The sequence below is a fragment of the Ranitomeya imitator genome, chromosome 3 (genome assembly GCF_032444005.1).
Source record: "Ranitomeya imitator isolate aRanImi1 chromosome 3, aRanImi1.pri, whole genome shotgun sequence".
In the NCBI taxonomy this organism is placed as follows: Eukaryota; Metazoa; Chordata; class Amphibia; order Anura; family Dendrobatidae; genus Ranitomeya; species Ranitomeya imitator.
The window spans coordinates 724,925,354-724,937,587 of record NC_091284.1 but is presented as its reverse complement, the minus strand read 5'-3'; the positions used below and the strand labels follow the sequence as shown (position 1 = coordinate 724,937,587).

General features: G+C 51.2%; 2 protein-coding genes across 3 annotated transcripts in view; one reads left to right on the top strand and one right to left on the bottom strand.

Moving 5' to 3' along the window:
• Positions 1-7,910, bottom strand: part of LOC138670947 (pleckstrin homology domain-containing family A member 3-like) — a 29,447-nt gene extending 21,537 nt beyond the window's left edge. The window contains exons 1-4 of the mRNA XM_069758746.1: positions 7,820-7,910; positions 5,210-5,326; positions 3,879-4,034; positions 422-558 (exon numbers count right to left, since the gene is read on the bottom strand). Of these exons, the coding sequence (XP_069614847.1) occupies positions 422-558; positions 3,879-4,034; positions 5,210-5,326; positions 7,820-7,874 (465 nt within the window). The 5' untranslated portion in view covers positions 7,875-7,910. The remainder of the gene's footprint in view (positions 1-421; positions 559-3,878; positions 4,035-5,209; positions 5,327-7,819) is intronic.
• Positions 7,911-8,267: 357 nt separating this feature from the next.
• TARBP2 (TARBP2 subunit of RISC loading complex) overlaps positions 8,268-12,234 on the top strand; it is a 41,850-nt gene continuing 37,883 nt past the window's right edge. The window contains exon 1 of one of the 2 annotated variants that reach the window (XM_069758744.1): positions 8,268-8,396. In XM_069758744.1, the coding sequence (XP_069614845.1) occupies positions 8,347-8,396 (50 nt within the window). In that variant the 5' untranslated portion in view covers positions 8,268-8,346. Of the gene's footprint in view, positions 8,445-12,234 lie in introns of both variants that reach the window. The other variant, XM_069758745.1, reaches the window with a different exon arrangement.

The window sequence follows — 12,234 nt, the reverse complement described above, 5'->3', positions numbered from 1 at the left end:
AAATTAATATTAAATGTGAACATTTACTGTTCCTCTTTCTTCCCTGGTTTCTGTAAAGATTCACAAATAAAACTGTTTGTTTTTAGTGAATCCAAAAGCAGGAGGGATAGGAGGGAGCTGGTGCTGCAGATTCACTACTTCTGTCTGTGGATTCTCAGATCTCCATTTGACATGTACGAAATGTTCTACCCATTTTTGGTTTTTCCACAGATAAACTGTACTGGGTTTGAGTTCTATGTGACTGTTCATATGTCCATGTGGTATTATGGACTGAAAATCTGCAAAAAAAAAACCAAACAAAGACTTGTCCGTTTTTGATCCGAGCCATGGATCAGGCTCGGCAATGTAAATCTATGGGTCCATGAAAACCATTGGATGGCACAATGATGGCGTCCTGGTTGCTTCCTAGTGCAGTTTTTACCTCCGTATTTGGCGCAGCTCCTGCCTCTTCTGTAGTCAATGCTTCCTTTACTTCTGCCACTTGCCCCATGAGCAGATCACAGAAGAGTCGCAGTTCTGACAGTTTTCGGCTAAGACTTTCATTATCGGGCAGCACATCTAGGAAACACAGATATTATTTATTATATCAAAATGTATTCCATGGCGCTTTACATGTGAGGAGGGGTATACATAATAAAAACAAGTACAATAATCTTGAACAATACAAGTCATGACTGGCACAGGAGGAGAGAGGACCCTGCCCGCGAGGGCTCACAATCTACAAGGGATGGGTGAGGATACAGTAGGCGAGGGTAGAGCTGGTCATGCAGCAGTTTGGTGGATCGGTGCAGGATGTAGGCTTGTCGGAAGAGGTGGGTCTTCAGGTTCTTTTTGACGGTTACCATGGTAGGTGAGAGTCTGATATGTTTACGTAGAGCATTCCAGAGTAGGGGTGATGCGCGGGAGAAATCTTGTATGAAATTGTGGGAAGAGGAGATAAGAGGAGAGGAGAGAAGGAGATCTTGTGAGGATTGGAGGTTGCGTGTAGGCAAGTACCGGGAGACGAGGTCACAGATGTATGGAGGAGACAGGTTGTGGATGGCTTTGTACGTCATGGTTAGGGTTTTGAACTGCAGTCTTAGGGTAATGGGGAGCCAGTGCACGGATTGACAGAGGGGAGAAGCTGGAGAATAGTGGGGGGACAGGTGGATTAGTCGGGCAGCAGAGTTTAGAATAGATTGGAGGGGTGCGAGAGTGTTCGAGGGGAGGCCACAGAGCAGGAGGTTGCAGTAGTCGAGGCGGGAGATGATGAGGGCATGAAGTTGAACTAGGGTTTTTGCAGATTCTTGATTAAGGAATGTGCGGATCTGGGAAATATTTTTGCGTTGAAGGTGGCAGGAAGTGGAAAGGGCTTGTGTGGTTTGAAAGAGAGATTAGAGTCCAGGGTTATCCAGACGCAGCGAGCTTGCGGAATTAGGGAGAGTGAGCAGCCATTTACTTTAATGGATAGGTCTGTTGGGAAGGTTGAATAAGATGGTGGACAGATGATGAATTCTGTTTTGTCCATGTTAAGTTTAAGAAATCGAGTAGAGCTACAGGATAACTTACCTTAATTTTAAATAAAATTAAAATAAATAACATTTTTAAAGTTCCCTCAATCTGACAAAACCTGCTATGCTAAAATAGCCATAGCCAGAATGTGGTAGGACTAGGAAACTCATTGCACGGCATTGGCAGGAAAACTCACCTCGTCCTGCTGAAGGAATTCACACATAAAATGAAGTGATTCATCTCAACAGAAAAGAACACACACACACATATATATATGTATATAGGGTGACATAGAGTGGGAACACGCAAGTGAGGGAGAGAGCGGGGGTGCGCAAGAGAAGGAGCGCGCAAGAGAGGGACAGAGCGGGGGCGCGCAAGAGAGGGACAGAGCGGGGGCACGCAAGAGAGGGACAGAGCGGGGGCGCGCAAGAGAGGGACAGAGAGGGGGCACGCAAGAGAGGGACAGAGCAGGGGCGCGCAAGAGAGGGACAGAGCGGGGGCGCGCAAGAGAGGGACAGAGCGGGGGCGCGCAAGAGAGGGACAGAGCGGGGGCGCGCAAGAGAGGGACAGAGCGGGGGCGCGCAAGAGAGGGACAGAGCGGGGGCGCGCAAGAGAGGGACAGAGCGGGGGCGCGCAAGAGAGGGACAGAGCGGGGGCGCGCAAGAGAGGGACAGAGCGGGGGCGCGCAAGAGAGGGACAGAGCGGGGGCGCGCAAGAGAGGGACAGAGCGGGGGCGCGCAAGAGAGGGACAGAGCGGGGGCGCGCAAGAGAGGGACAGAGCGGGGGCGCGCAAGAGAGGGACAGAGCGGGGGCGCGCAAGAGAGGGACAGAGCGGGGGCGCGCAAGAGAGGGACAGAGCGGGGGCGCGCAAGAGAGGGACAGAGCGGGGGCGCGCAAGAGAGGGACAGAGCGGGGGCGCGCAAGAGAGGGACAGAGCGGGGGCGCGCAAGAGAGGGACAGAGCGGGGGCGCGCAAGAGAGGGACAGAGCGGGGGCGCGCAAGAGAGGGACAGAGCGGGGGCGCGCAAGAGAGGGACAGAGCGGGGGCGCGCAAGAGAGGGACAGAGCGGGGGCGCGCAAGAGAGCGGGCACAAGAGAATGGGAGACAAAAAGAGAGTGCGAGAAAGGCAGAGAAGTAATACAAAGAGGGATATTTAGTCTTCGTGGCTGGACGGGTCAGTTCTAGCCCTGTTGTGTTGTCCAGAGACAGAATTTCGGGTCTTTGTGTATTTTAATTTGGAGAAGCAGAATGGAAATGGTGCAGAATATATGTTGATGTATGTCTAAGAACCCGGGTATAAGTCAGTTTGCCCATAACTTGCTATTTATGATGTACTATGGATGGATGGATGTAATTCAACCTTTAACTCTTCTATAACATTGGTTATATTCATGTAGCATGTTTTGGGTTTTGGTGGGTGGGGAATTAGGACGGGGGGCAACGGGGAAAGGGCTGTTTTTCGGTATTTCACAGGCAATAAAGTTAAATTCTATGCAATCACTTTCTGATCTATGAGGGTCCCCCACTAACGCAGAGATGTGAAGGGGTCACAACTTTGGCTTAGTGCTGTTTTCTCCTTATGGCGGGATGCTGCACACCTGAGTGGCTGGGAGCAGCGCTGCGCAGGGAAAACTTAGAAGGGCATGCGACTCTACACTAATGCTGCAGCCCATTCATTTCTGGAATAAATTGGGGGGGAGGTCACAACACCTATCAAAAACTGCTGCAGATCCTATCTGTATACTGTCACTTTATAACATAGGAATAAGCCCTGGAGGTTTCTCCGTTCTCACACACCACCCGACACTGTCAGCACTTTCATGAGCAGCAGCTTGAACCAGTTTGTTTGCATTTCCGCACAAAGAGAACCAGTAAGACCTGAGATCCGCTGTAGGTCCTGTATGACATACGTGCAGGTATTCTCACTGTGTGTACAGGACCATCCTGTGGATGATTGAAAACCTATTCTAGTAAGATCCTGGCCTAAATTCTGATTCTCCCATACCCACGTAGCGCAGTGCTGACAGTTTTCTTGGTTATCCCTACAGATATACCAAGGAAGGTGACGGGCACAAGGGGGCATTCTTTGCGTCTGGAGGAGAGAAGGTTTTTCCACCAACATAGAAGAGGATTCTTTACTGTTAGGGCAGTGAGAATCTGGAATTGCTTGCCTGAGGAGGTGGTGATGGCGAACTCAGTCGAGGGGTTCAAGAGAGGCCTGGATGTCTTCCTGGAGCGTAACAATATTGTATCATACAATTATTAGGTTCTGTAGAAGGACGTAGATCTGGGGATTTATTATGATGGAACATAGGCTGAACTGGATGGACAAATGTCTTTTTTCGGCCTTACTAACTATGTTACTATGTTACTATATTCCCGCTTACCTTTAGACGTTTGAGTTGCGATGTCTCCCAGACAAGCTTTGGCTGATCCTAAGGCCACCAGCCACCTCTGCCTGTCGGCTGCACTGTCTGCGCGCAGGTAAAAGCACTGCTCCTTAGGTATATACAGATCCATCCGGCAGCTGTCAGCCTGGTGCACTGCAAGTAAAGGGAATCAGTGCAGAGACACAGAGAAGACCAAAGCCGCAGACCTGTATTTAGGCATTATATTCAGTTCTTAGATTACATACTTCCCATCGATAGAGCTTATGGCATATGTAGGCCAAAAATCTACATTAATAAATAATCTATATAAATCTAGTGTAACATACCCACTCATGTGCACTTTTACAAATGAATCAGTGTCCAACTTTTTTCCTGCCCTCCATGTATCACTTCTCAGTATCTACAATAAGCTCCACAAATCAGGAACAGATCAGAAGTCCGGACTTGGGGTGAATGCGCCCCCTATGTATATGTCCAAGCGTATGCTTTACATGTATCAGCATATAGGTATGTTGTGCGCTATACCTTCTTACCATGGAAGCCTATGGGCGCCATATGCTGCTACAGGCCTATATAAGGGCTATCATCCAAGGGGATGGGCAGAAGGTGGCTCAGTGGTTAGCACTGGTGCTTTGCAGCACTGGGGTCCTGGGTTCAAATCCCACCAAGGACAACATCTGCAAGGAGTTTGTATGTTCTCCCCGAGTTTGGGTGGTTCTACGGTTTCCTCCCACACTCCAAAGACATACTGATAAGGAATCTAGATTTTGAGCCCCAATAGGGACAGTGATCATAGTGTCTGTAAAGTGGTGCAGAATATAATGGCGCTATATAAGTGAGCATAATGAGAAATAAGATTATTGGTATGGTATGGAAATCCATTATCTGAATGGGTAAAAAAAAAACTGCAAGAAAGGGTGAAAGAATTTAAATGCCGTGGTTGAAAAAAAACAACAAAAAACGCAGCTCATAAAACCCAAGAAAAAAATGCATTGTGTGAATGAGATTTTCTAAATCTTTTTTATCTTGCCACTACTATAAAATGCAGCGTTTTTTTGTGTGAAAACAAAGAAGCAAAAACGCTACATGTGAACAGGCTCTTAGAGCTTAATCAATGTTCTTATACCTTTTGGTCATGCCTAGCTGATATAAAATCAATGAAAAAAAACAAACAATTATCCTCAACTCCTAGTGCTTGTACATCATAAAGCTGCAGGGCCTACTAAGCTTCCGAAGAGCCCAGGGTGGCAGAAGATGCCAGGCACAGCCCGGCTGCCATGGAAGAGAGGATAGGATCAGTAGTATTGTGTAACAGGAGCACATATTACCTCGGATCTCGCACACGGCCATCTTAATGCTGCCCTTGCTCCCTTTCCCCACATCATCCTGCGAGTCATAGTAGGACAAGATGCCTCCGTCCAGCACGAAGTAACGTGGCTGCCAACCTGATCACAGGAGAAGACAACAAGAAGTGGCACATTTTAATAGTGACAATCAAATGAAGATTTCTATCTACTGACAGACTTACAGACCAGATCATGGGCAGCTATAAGACGCCCATAACGTCAAGCCAGCGGGCAGTATACTAACCAACCAGCGGGCAGTATACTAACCAACCAGCGGGCAGTATACTAACCAACCAGCGGGCAGTATACTAACCAACCAGCGGGCAGTATACTAACCAACCAGCGGGCAGTATACTAACCAACCAGCGGGCAGTATACTAACCAACCAGCGGGCAGTATACTAACCAACCAGCGAGCAGTATACTAACAAATCAGCGGGCAGTATACTAACAAATCAGCGGGCAGTATACTAACCAACCAGCGGGCAGTATACTAACAAATCAGCGGGCAGTATACTAACAAATCAGCGGGCAGTATACTAACCAACCAGCGGGCAGTATACTAACAAATCAGCGGGCAGTATACTAACCAACCAGCGGGCAGTATACTAACCAACCAGCGGGCAGTATACTAACCAACCAGCGGGCTGTATACTAACCAACCAGCGAGCAGTATACTAACCAACTAGCGGGCAGTATACTAACCAACCAGCGGGCTGTATACTAACCAACCAGCGGGCAGTATACTAACCAACCAGCGGGCTGTATACTAACCAACCAGCGGGCAGTATACTAACCAACCAGCGGGCTGTATACTAACCAACCAGCGAGCAGTATACTAACCAACTAGCGGGCAGTATACTAACCAACCAGCGGGCAGTATACTAACCAACCAGCGGGCTGTATACTAACCAACCAGCGGGCAGTATACTAACCAACCAGCGGGCAGTATACTAACCAACCAGCGGGCTGTATACTAACCAACCAGCGAGCAGTATACTAACCAACTAGCGGGCAGTATACTAACAAATCAGCGGGCAGTATACTAACCAACCAGCGGGCAGTATACTAACCAACCAGCGGGCAGTATACTAACAAATCAGCGGGCAGTATACTAACCAACCAGCGGGCAGTATACTAACCAACCAGCGGGCTGTATACCACCTAGTCGTGATTGTGATGTGACTCTACATGATGGATGACCCATCCTCAGCATCCTTCAGCACCTGCTGGCATAACCCTTCAAGAAGATTTCACAGCGTGGACCCTCTCCCATCACAAGAGCCGGGGTCCTGAATGTCCCATCACAATGGGCGCATCCTTACAAGAGGTATTCCTATCTCATAACCTTCTAGGATGCATTTTTGCAAAATGTGCGATTTTTCCCACTTAAATGTCATAAAATCAGTTAAGATAGAAAAATAAGTCAAATTTGGCCTTTGCGCAAAATTCATACATTCATCTATTCTGAGAACTTTGACACGAAAAAAGTCTGAAAACCACAAGTCAAAAAAGAAAAAAAGTGACCTAAAAAGCGCGATTATTTGTTGTTGCGTTTTTGGGTATTTTGTACTTTTTTCTTTTGCAAGCTTTTGAAAAAGATGTTACTTTTTGTTCTAAAAGTCACAGAAAAAAAAGACCATTTTTGACTCTGAGCAAAATTCACGAATACGTGTTCTATTCTGATAATCTTTGTGCAATTATCGTCTGCTCATACAGACGGCCTGGGATTGGTCTGCGCGGGGATCGCACTCGCCCCATGTTATCCAATGAGGTGGGCACGTCCGGGGTAAACATCCAAGTGAGGGCTAATGTCACGGACTGACAGAATGGAGAATGTGAGAAACGCTTTGTTTTCCCCATTCTCCACCTCCGCACCGCTTTTCTCAGTTGGAGAACATACAGTGGTCTGCGCCTGCCCTAACGGGGGCGTAAAAAAACAGCAAACAATGAATCGAGACCCAAACGTTGTTTCTTTACCTTGTTGCTGCCCGGTCTGACAGATTTTCCTGCGAGTGTACGGGCCCATAAGATGCCATGTTTACTTTAGGGGCGAGGGACAGAACGTCCCCATAAATACACAGACGCAGAGCACAGACGGCATTACACGTCAATTACAGAGACCGTCACACCAGAGATCAGCCACTTACTGGTACAACATTCTACAGAGACCCCTGTCCCCATAACATCAACACATATGCAAATTAGCTCTCCTCCAGAAGGAAGGAAGGAAGGGAAGCTGTCTCTCTGCTGCCACCTAGTGGAGGCAGCTATGTGTGCCATTTTCCATTGTTTGCCTCCTACATTCTGATTTGGCCGTAACGAAACGACTAAATGTCAGAAACCCCTCACAGTCTCCCCGTCTGCAGTCACTGGCTCCGTATACAGGGGCAATGCTGGAGGACAGCAACATACTGAAAAACCTGTGCTGCGCCAACACAGAACTACAAGTCCCAGCATTGCCGTTTAGAGGTGCCCCTAGATAGATGCCTGCAGACACGAGCCGCACTCTGCCCCCTCACTGCCCGCACACTGCCCCCTCACTGCCCGCACACTGCCCCCTCACTGCCCGCACCCCGGCTGTTGTACGCACCAGACAAGTAATTAGTCCATTTCAGCAGAAAACCCTCCATGGCCAGCTGCTTCATTGCCACGCCCACTGCCAGAGGAGGTCCTATCCCGAAAGCGAGTTGTTCAGGAAGGACCAATGAATGGGAGGAGAGGCGTGGCTTAGCCAAAGAGGAGAAGATTTTCTGGCCTCACCCAATCAATTTTCAGAGCCGTCGCCGCGTGGTTTAGTGGGCGTGGATAAGTGGGCGTTTATGTACGTCCACATCACACTACTATGGGCGGCCATGTTTGTTACGTTGGGTCCCTCTCTATAGGCTGCGGCTTTATCAGCGTGCAGACCAAAACGTTATGTGATTGGACGGCTTAGCGGCTGTCATAAGAACGGTGGCATGCCGGGAAATGTAGTTTTAAACTTGTCATCCTACCTGTAATTCATGCAGCGTCAGAACTACAACTCCCGACGAGCCATGGTGTTTTTGACTGCATGACCTTCCGGGGCTTTCCTCCCCGCCCCGGCCATTGTTGCTGGTTAGCGGAGAGCAGGAGGGAATGAGTGAGACCGAGGATTGTGGGAACCAGACGTGCCCCGGGAGTCCCAGGTAGGAGGCGCAGTCTGCCGGACTGTTCCTCTCCATACAATGGCGCTGGTAATGAATGAGTGCGGTTCTGGAGGAGTGCTGCGCCCTGTTCCGGCCGGCGGTGTCAGTGCTGCTCCCACTGTCTCCTCTCTGGAGGACCGGACGCACACAACCCTTTGCTTTCCATGGGCGCTGTGTAATGCGTCAGGTGCCCAGTGGAGGCGCTGCACCGACACTATAGCGCCGACATATTCCCCAGCGGTGTACAGTAAGCAGAGACATGTGCAGACAATAAAGACCTCACAGAGTACCACAGAGCTCAGCAGTTCCAGGAGGAGTGAGGCCCTGCTGACACCTCAGTCTATAAGGACATGGGGGACTACACAGCTCAGCAGTTCCAGGAGGAGAGAGGCTCTGCTGACACCTCAGTCTATAAGGACATGGGGGACTACACAGCTCAGCAGTTCCAGGAGGAGTGTGGCTCTGCTGACACCAGTCTATAAGGATATGGGGGCACTATACAGCTCAGCAGTTCCAGAAGGAGTGAGGCCCTGCTGACACCAGTCTATAAGGATATGGGGGCACTATACAGCTCAGCAGTTCCAGGAGGAGTGAGGCCCTGCTGACACCAGTCTATAAGGATATGGGGGCACTATACAGCTCAGCAGTTCCAGGAGGAGTGAGGCCCTGCTGACACCAGTCTATAAGGATATGGGGGCACTATACAGCTCAGCAGTTCCAGGAGGAGTGAGGCCCTGCTGACACCAGTCTATAAGGATATGGGGGCACTACACAGCTCAGCAGTTCCAGGAGGAGTGAGGCTCTGCTGACAGCTCAGTCTATAAGGACATGGGGGCACTACACAGCTCAGCAGTTCCAGGAGGAGTGAGGCTCTGCTGACACCTCAGTCTATAAGGACATGGGGGACTACACAGCTCAGCAGTTCCAGGAGGAGAGAGGCCCTGCTGACAGCTCAGTCTATAAGGACATGGGGGACTACACAGCTCAGCAGTTCCAGGAGGAGTGAGGCTCTGCTGACAGCTCAGTCTATAAGGACATGGGGGCACTACACAGCTCAGCAGTTCCAGGAGGAGAGAGGCCCTGCTGACAGCTCAGTCTATAAGGACATGGGGGACTACACAGCTCAGCAGTTCCAGGAGGAGTGAGGCTCTGCTGACAGCTCAGTCTATAAGGACATGGGGGCACTACACAGCTCAGCAGTTCCAGGAGGAGAGAGGCCCTGCTGACAGCTCAGTCTATAAGGACATGGGGGACTACACAGCTCAGCAGTTCCAGGAGGAGTGAGGCTCTGCTGACAGCTCAGTCTATAAGGACATGGGGGCACTACACAGCTCAGCAGTTCCAGGAGGAGAGAGGCCCTGCTGACAGCTCAGTCTATAAGGACATGGGGGACTACACAGCTCAGCAGTTCCAGGAGGAGTGAGGCTCTGCTGACAGCTCAGTCTATAAGGACGTGGGGGCACTACACAGCTCAGCAGTTCCAGGAGGAGAGAGGCCCTGCTGACACCTCAGTCTATAAGGACGTGGGGGCACTACACAGCTCAGCAGTTCCAGGAGGAGTGAGGCCCTGCTGACACCAGTCTATAAGGACATGGGGGCACTACACACCTCAGCGGTTCCAGGAGGAGAGAGGCCCTGCTGACACCTCAGTCTATAAGGACGTGGGGGCACTACACAGCTCAGCAGTTCCAGGAGGAGAGAGGCCCTGCTGACACCTCAGTCTATAAGGACATGGGGGACTACACAGCTCAGCAGTTCCAGGAGGAGTGAGGCCCTGCTGACACCAGTCTATAAGGATATGGGGGCACTACACAGCTCAGCAGTTCCAGGAGGAGTGAGGCCCTGCTGACACCAGTCTATAAGGATATGGGGGCACTACACAGCTCAGCAGTTCCAGGAGGAGTGAGGCTCTGCTGACAGCTCAGTCTATAAGGACATGGGGGCACTACACAGCTCAGCAGTTCCAGGAGGAGTGAGGCTCTGCTGACACCTCAGTCTATAAGGACATGGGGGACTACACAGCTCAGCAGTTCCAGGAGGAGAGAGGCCCTGCTGACAGCTCAGTCTATAAGGACATGGGGGACTACACAGCTCAGCAGTTCCAGGAGGAGTGAGGCTCTGCTGACAGCTCAGTCTATAAGGACATGGGGGCACTACACAGCTCAGCAGTTCCAGGAGGAGAGAGGCCCTGCTGACAGCTCAGTCTATAAGGACATGGGGGACTACACAGCTCAGCAGTTCCAGGAGGAGTGAGGCCCTGCTGACAGCTCAGTCTATAAGGACATGGGGGACTACACAGCTCAGCAGTTCCAGGAGGAGTGAGGCTCTGCTGACAGCTCAGTCTATAAGGACATGGGGGCACTACACAGCTCAGCAGTTCCAGGAGGAGAGAGGCCCTGCTGACAGCTCAGTCTATAAGGACATGGGGGACTACACAGCTCAGCAGTTCCAGGAGGAGTGAGGCTCTGCTGACAGCTCAGTCTATAAGGACGTGGGGGCACTACACAGCTCAGCAGTTCCAGGAGGAGAGAGGCCCTGCTGACACCTCAGTCTATAAGGACGTGGGGGCACTACACAGCTCAGCAGTTCCAGGAGGAGTGAGGCCCTGCTGACACCAGTCTATAAGGACATGGGGGCACTACACAGCTCAGCGGTTCCAGGAGGAGAGAGGCCCTGCTGACACCTCAGTCTATAAGGACGTGGGGGCACTACACAGCTCAGCAGTTCCAGGAGGAGAGAGGCCCTGCTGACACCTCAGTCTATAAGGACGTGGGGGCACTACACAGCTCAGCAGTTCCAGGAGGAGTGAGGCCCTGCTGACACCAGTCTATAAGGACGTGGGGGCACTACACAGCTCAGCAGTTCCAGGAGGAGAGAGGCCCTGCTGACACCAGTCTATAAGGACATGGGGGGCACTACACAGCTCAGCAGTTCCAGGAGGAGAGAGGCCCTGCTGACACCTCAGTCTATAAGGACATGGGGGCACTACACAGCTCAGCAGTTCCAGGAGGAGAGAGGCCCTGCTGACACCTCAGTCTATAAGGACGTGGGGGCACTACACAGCTCAGCAGTTCCAGGAGGAGTGAGGCTCTGCTGGCAGCTCAGTCTATAAGGATATGGGGGCACTACACAGCTCAGCAGTTCCAGAAGGAGTGTGGCTCTGCTGGCAGCTCAGTCTATAAGGACGTGGGGGCACTACACAGCTCAGCAGTTCCAGGAGGAGAGAGGCTCTGCTGACACCTCAGTCTATAAGGACATGGGGGACTACACAGCTCAGCAGTTCCAGGAGGAGTGAGGCCCTGCTGACAGCTCAGTCTATAAGGACATGGGGGCACTACACAGCTCAGCAGTTCCAGGAGGAGTGAGGCTCTGCTGGCAGCTCAGTCTATAAGGACATGGGGGCACTACACAGCTCAGCAGTTCCAGGAGGAGAGAGGCCCTGCTGACACCAGTCTATAAGGACATGGGGGCACTACACAGCTCAGCAGTTCCAGGAGGAGAGAGGCCCTGCTTGCAGCTCAGTCTATAAGGACATGGGGGCACTTCACAGCTCAGCAGTTCCAGGAGGAGTGAGGCCCTGCTGACACCTCAGTCTATAAGGACGTGGGGGCACTACACAGCTCAGCAGTTCCAGGAGGAGTGAGGCCCTGCTGACACCTCAGTCTATAAGGACGTGGGGGCACTACACAGCTCAGCAGTTCCAGGAGGAGTGAGGCTCTGCTGGCAGCTCAGTCTATAAGGACATGGGGGCACTACACAGCTCAGCAGTTCCAGGAGGAGTGAGGCTCTGCTGGCAGCTCAGTCTATAAGGACATGGGGGCACTACACAGCTCAGCAG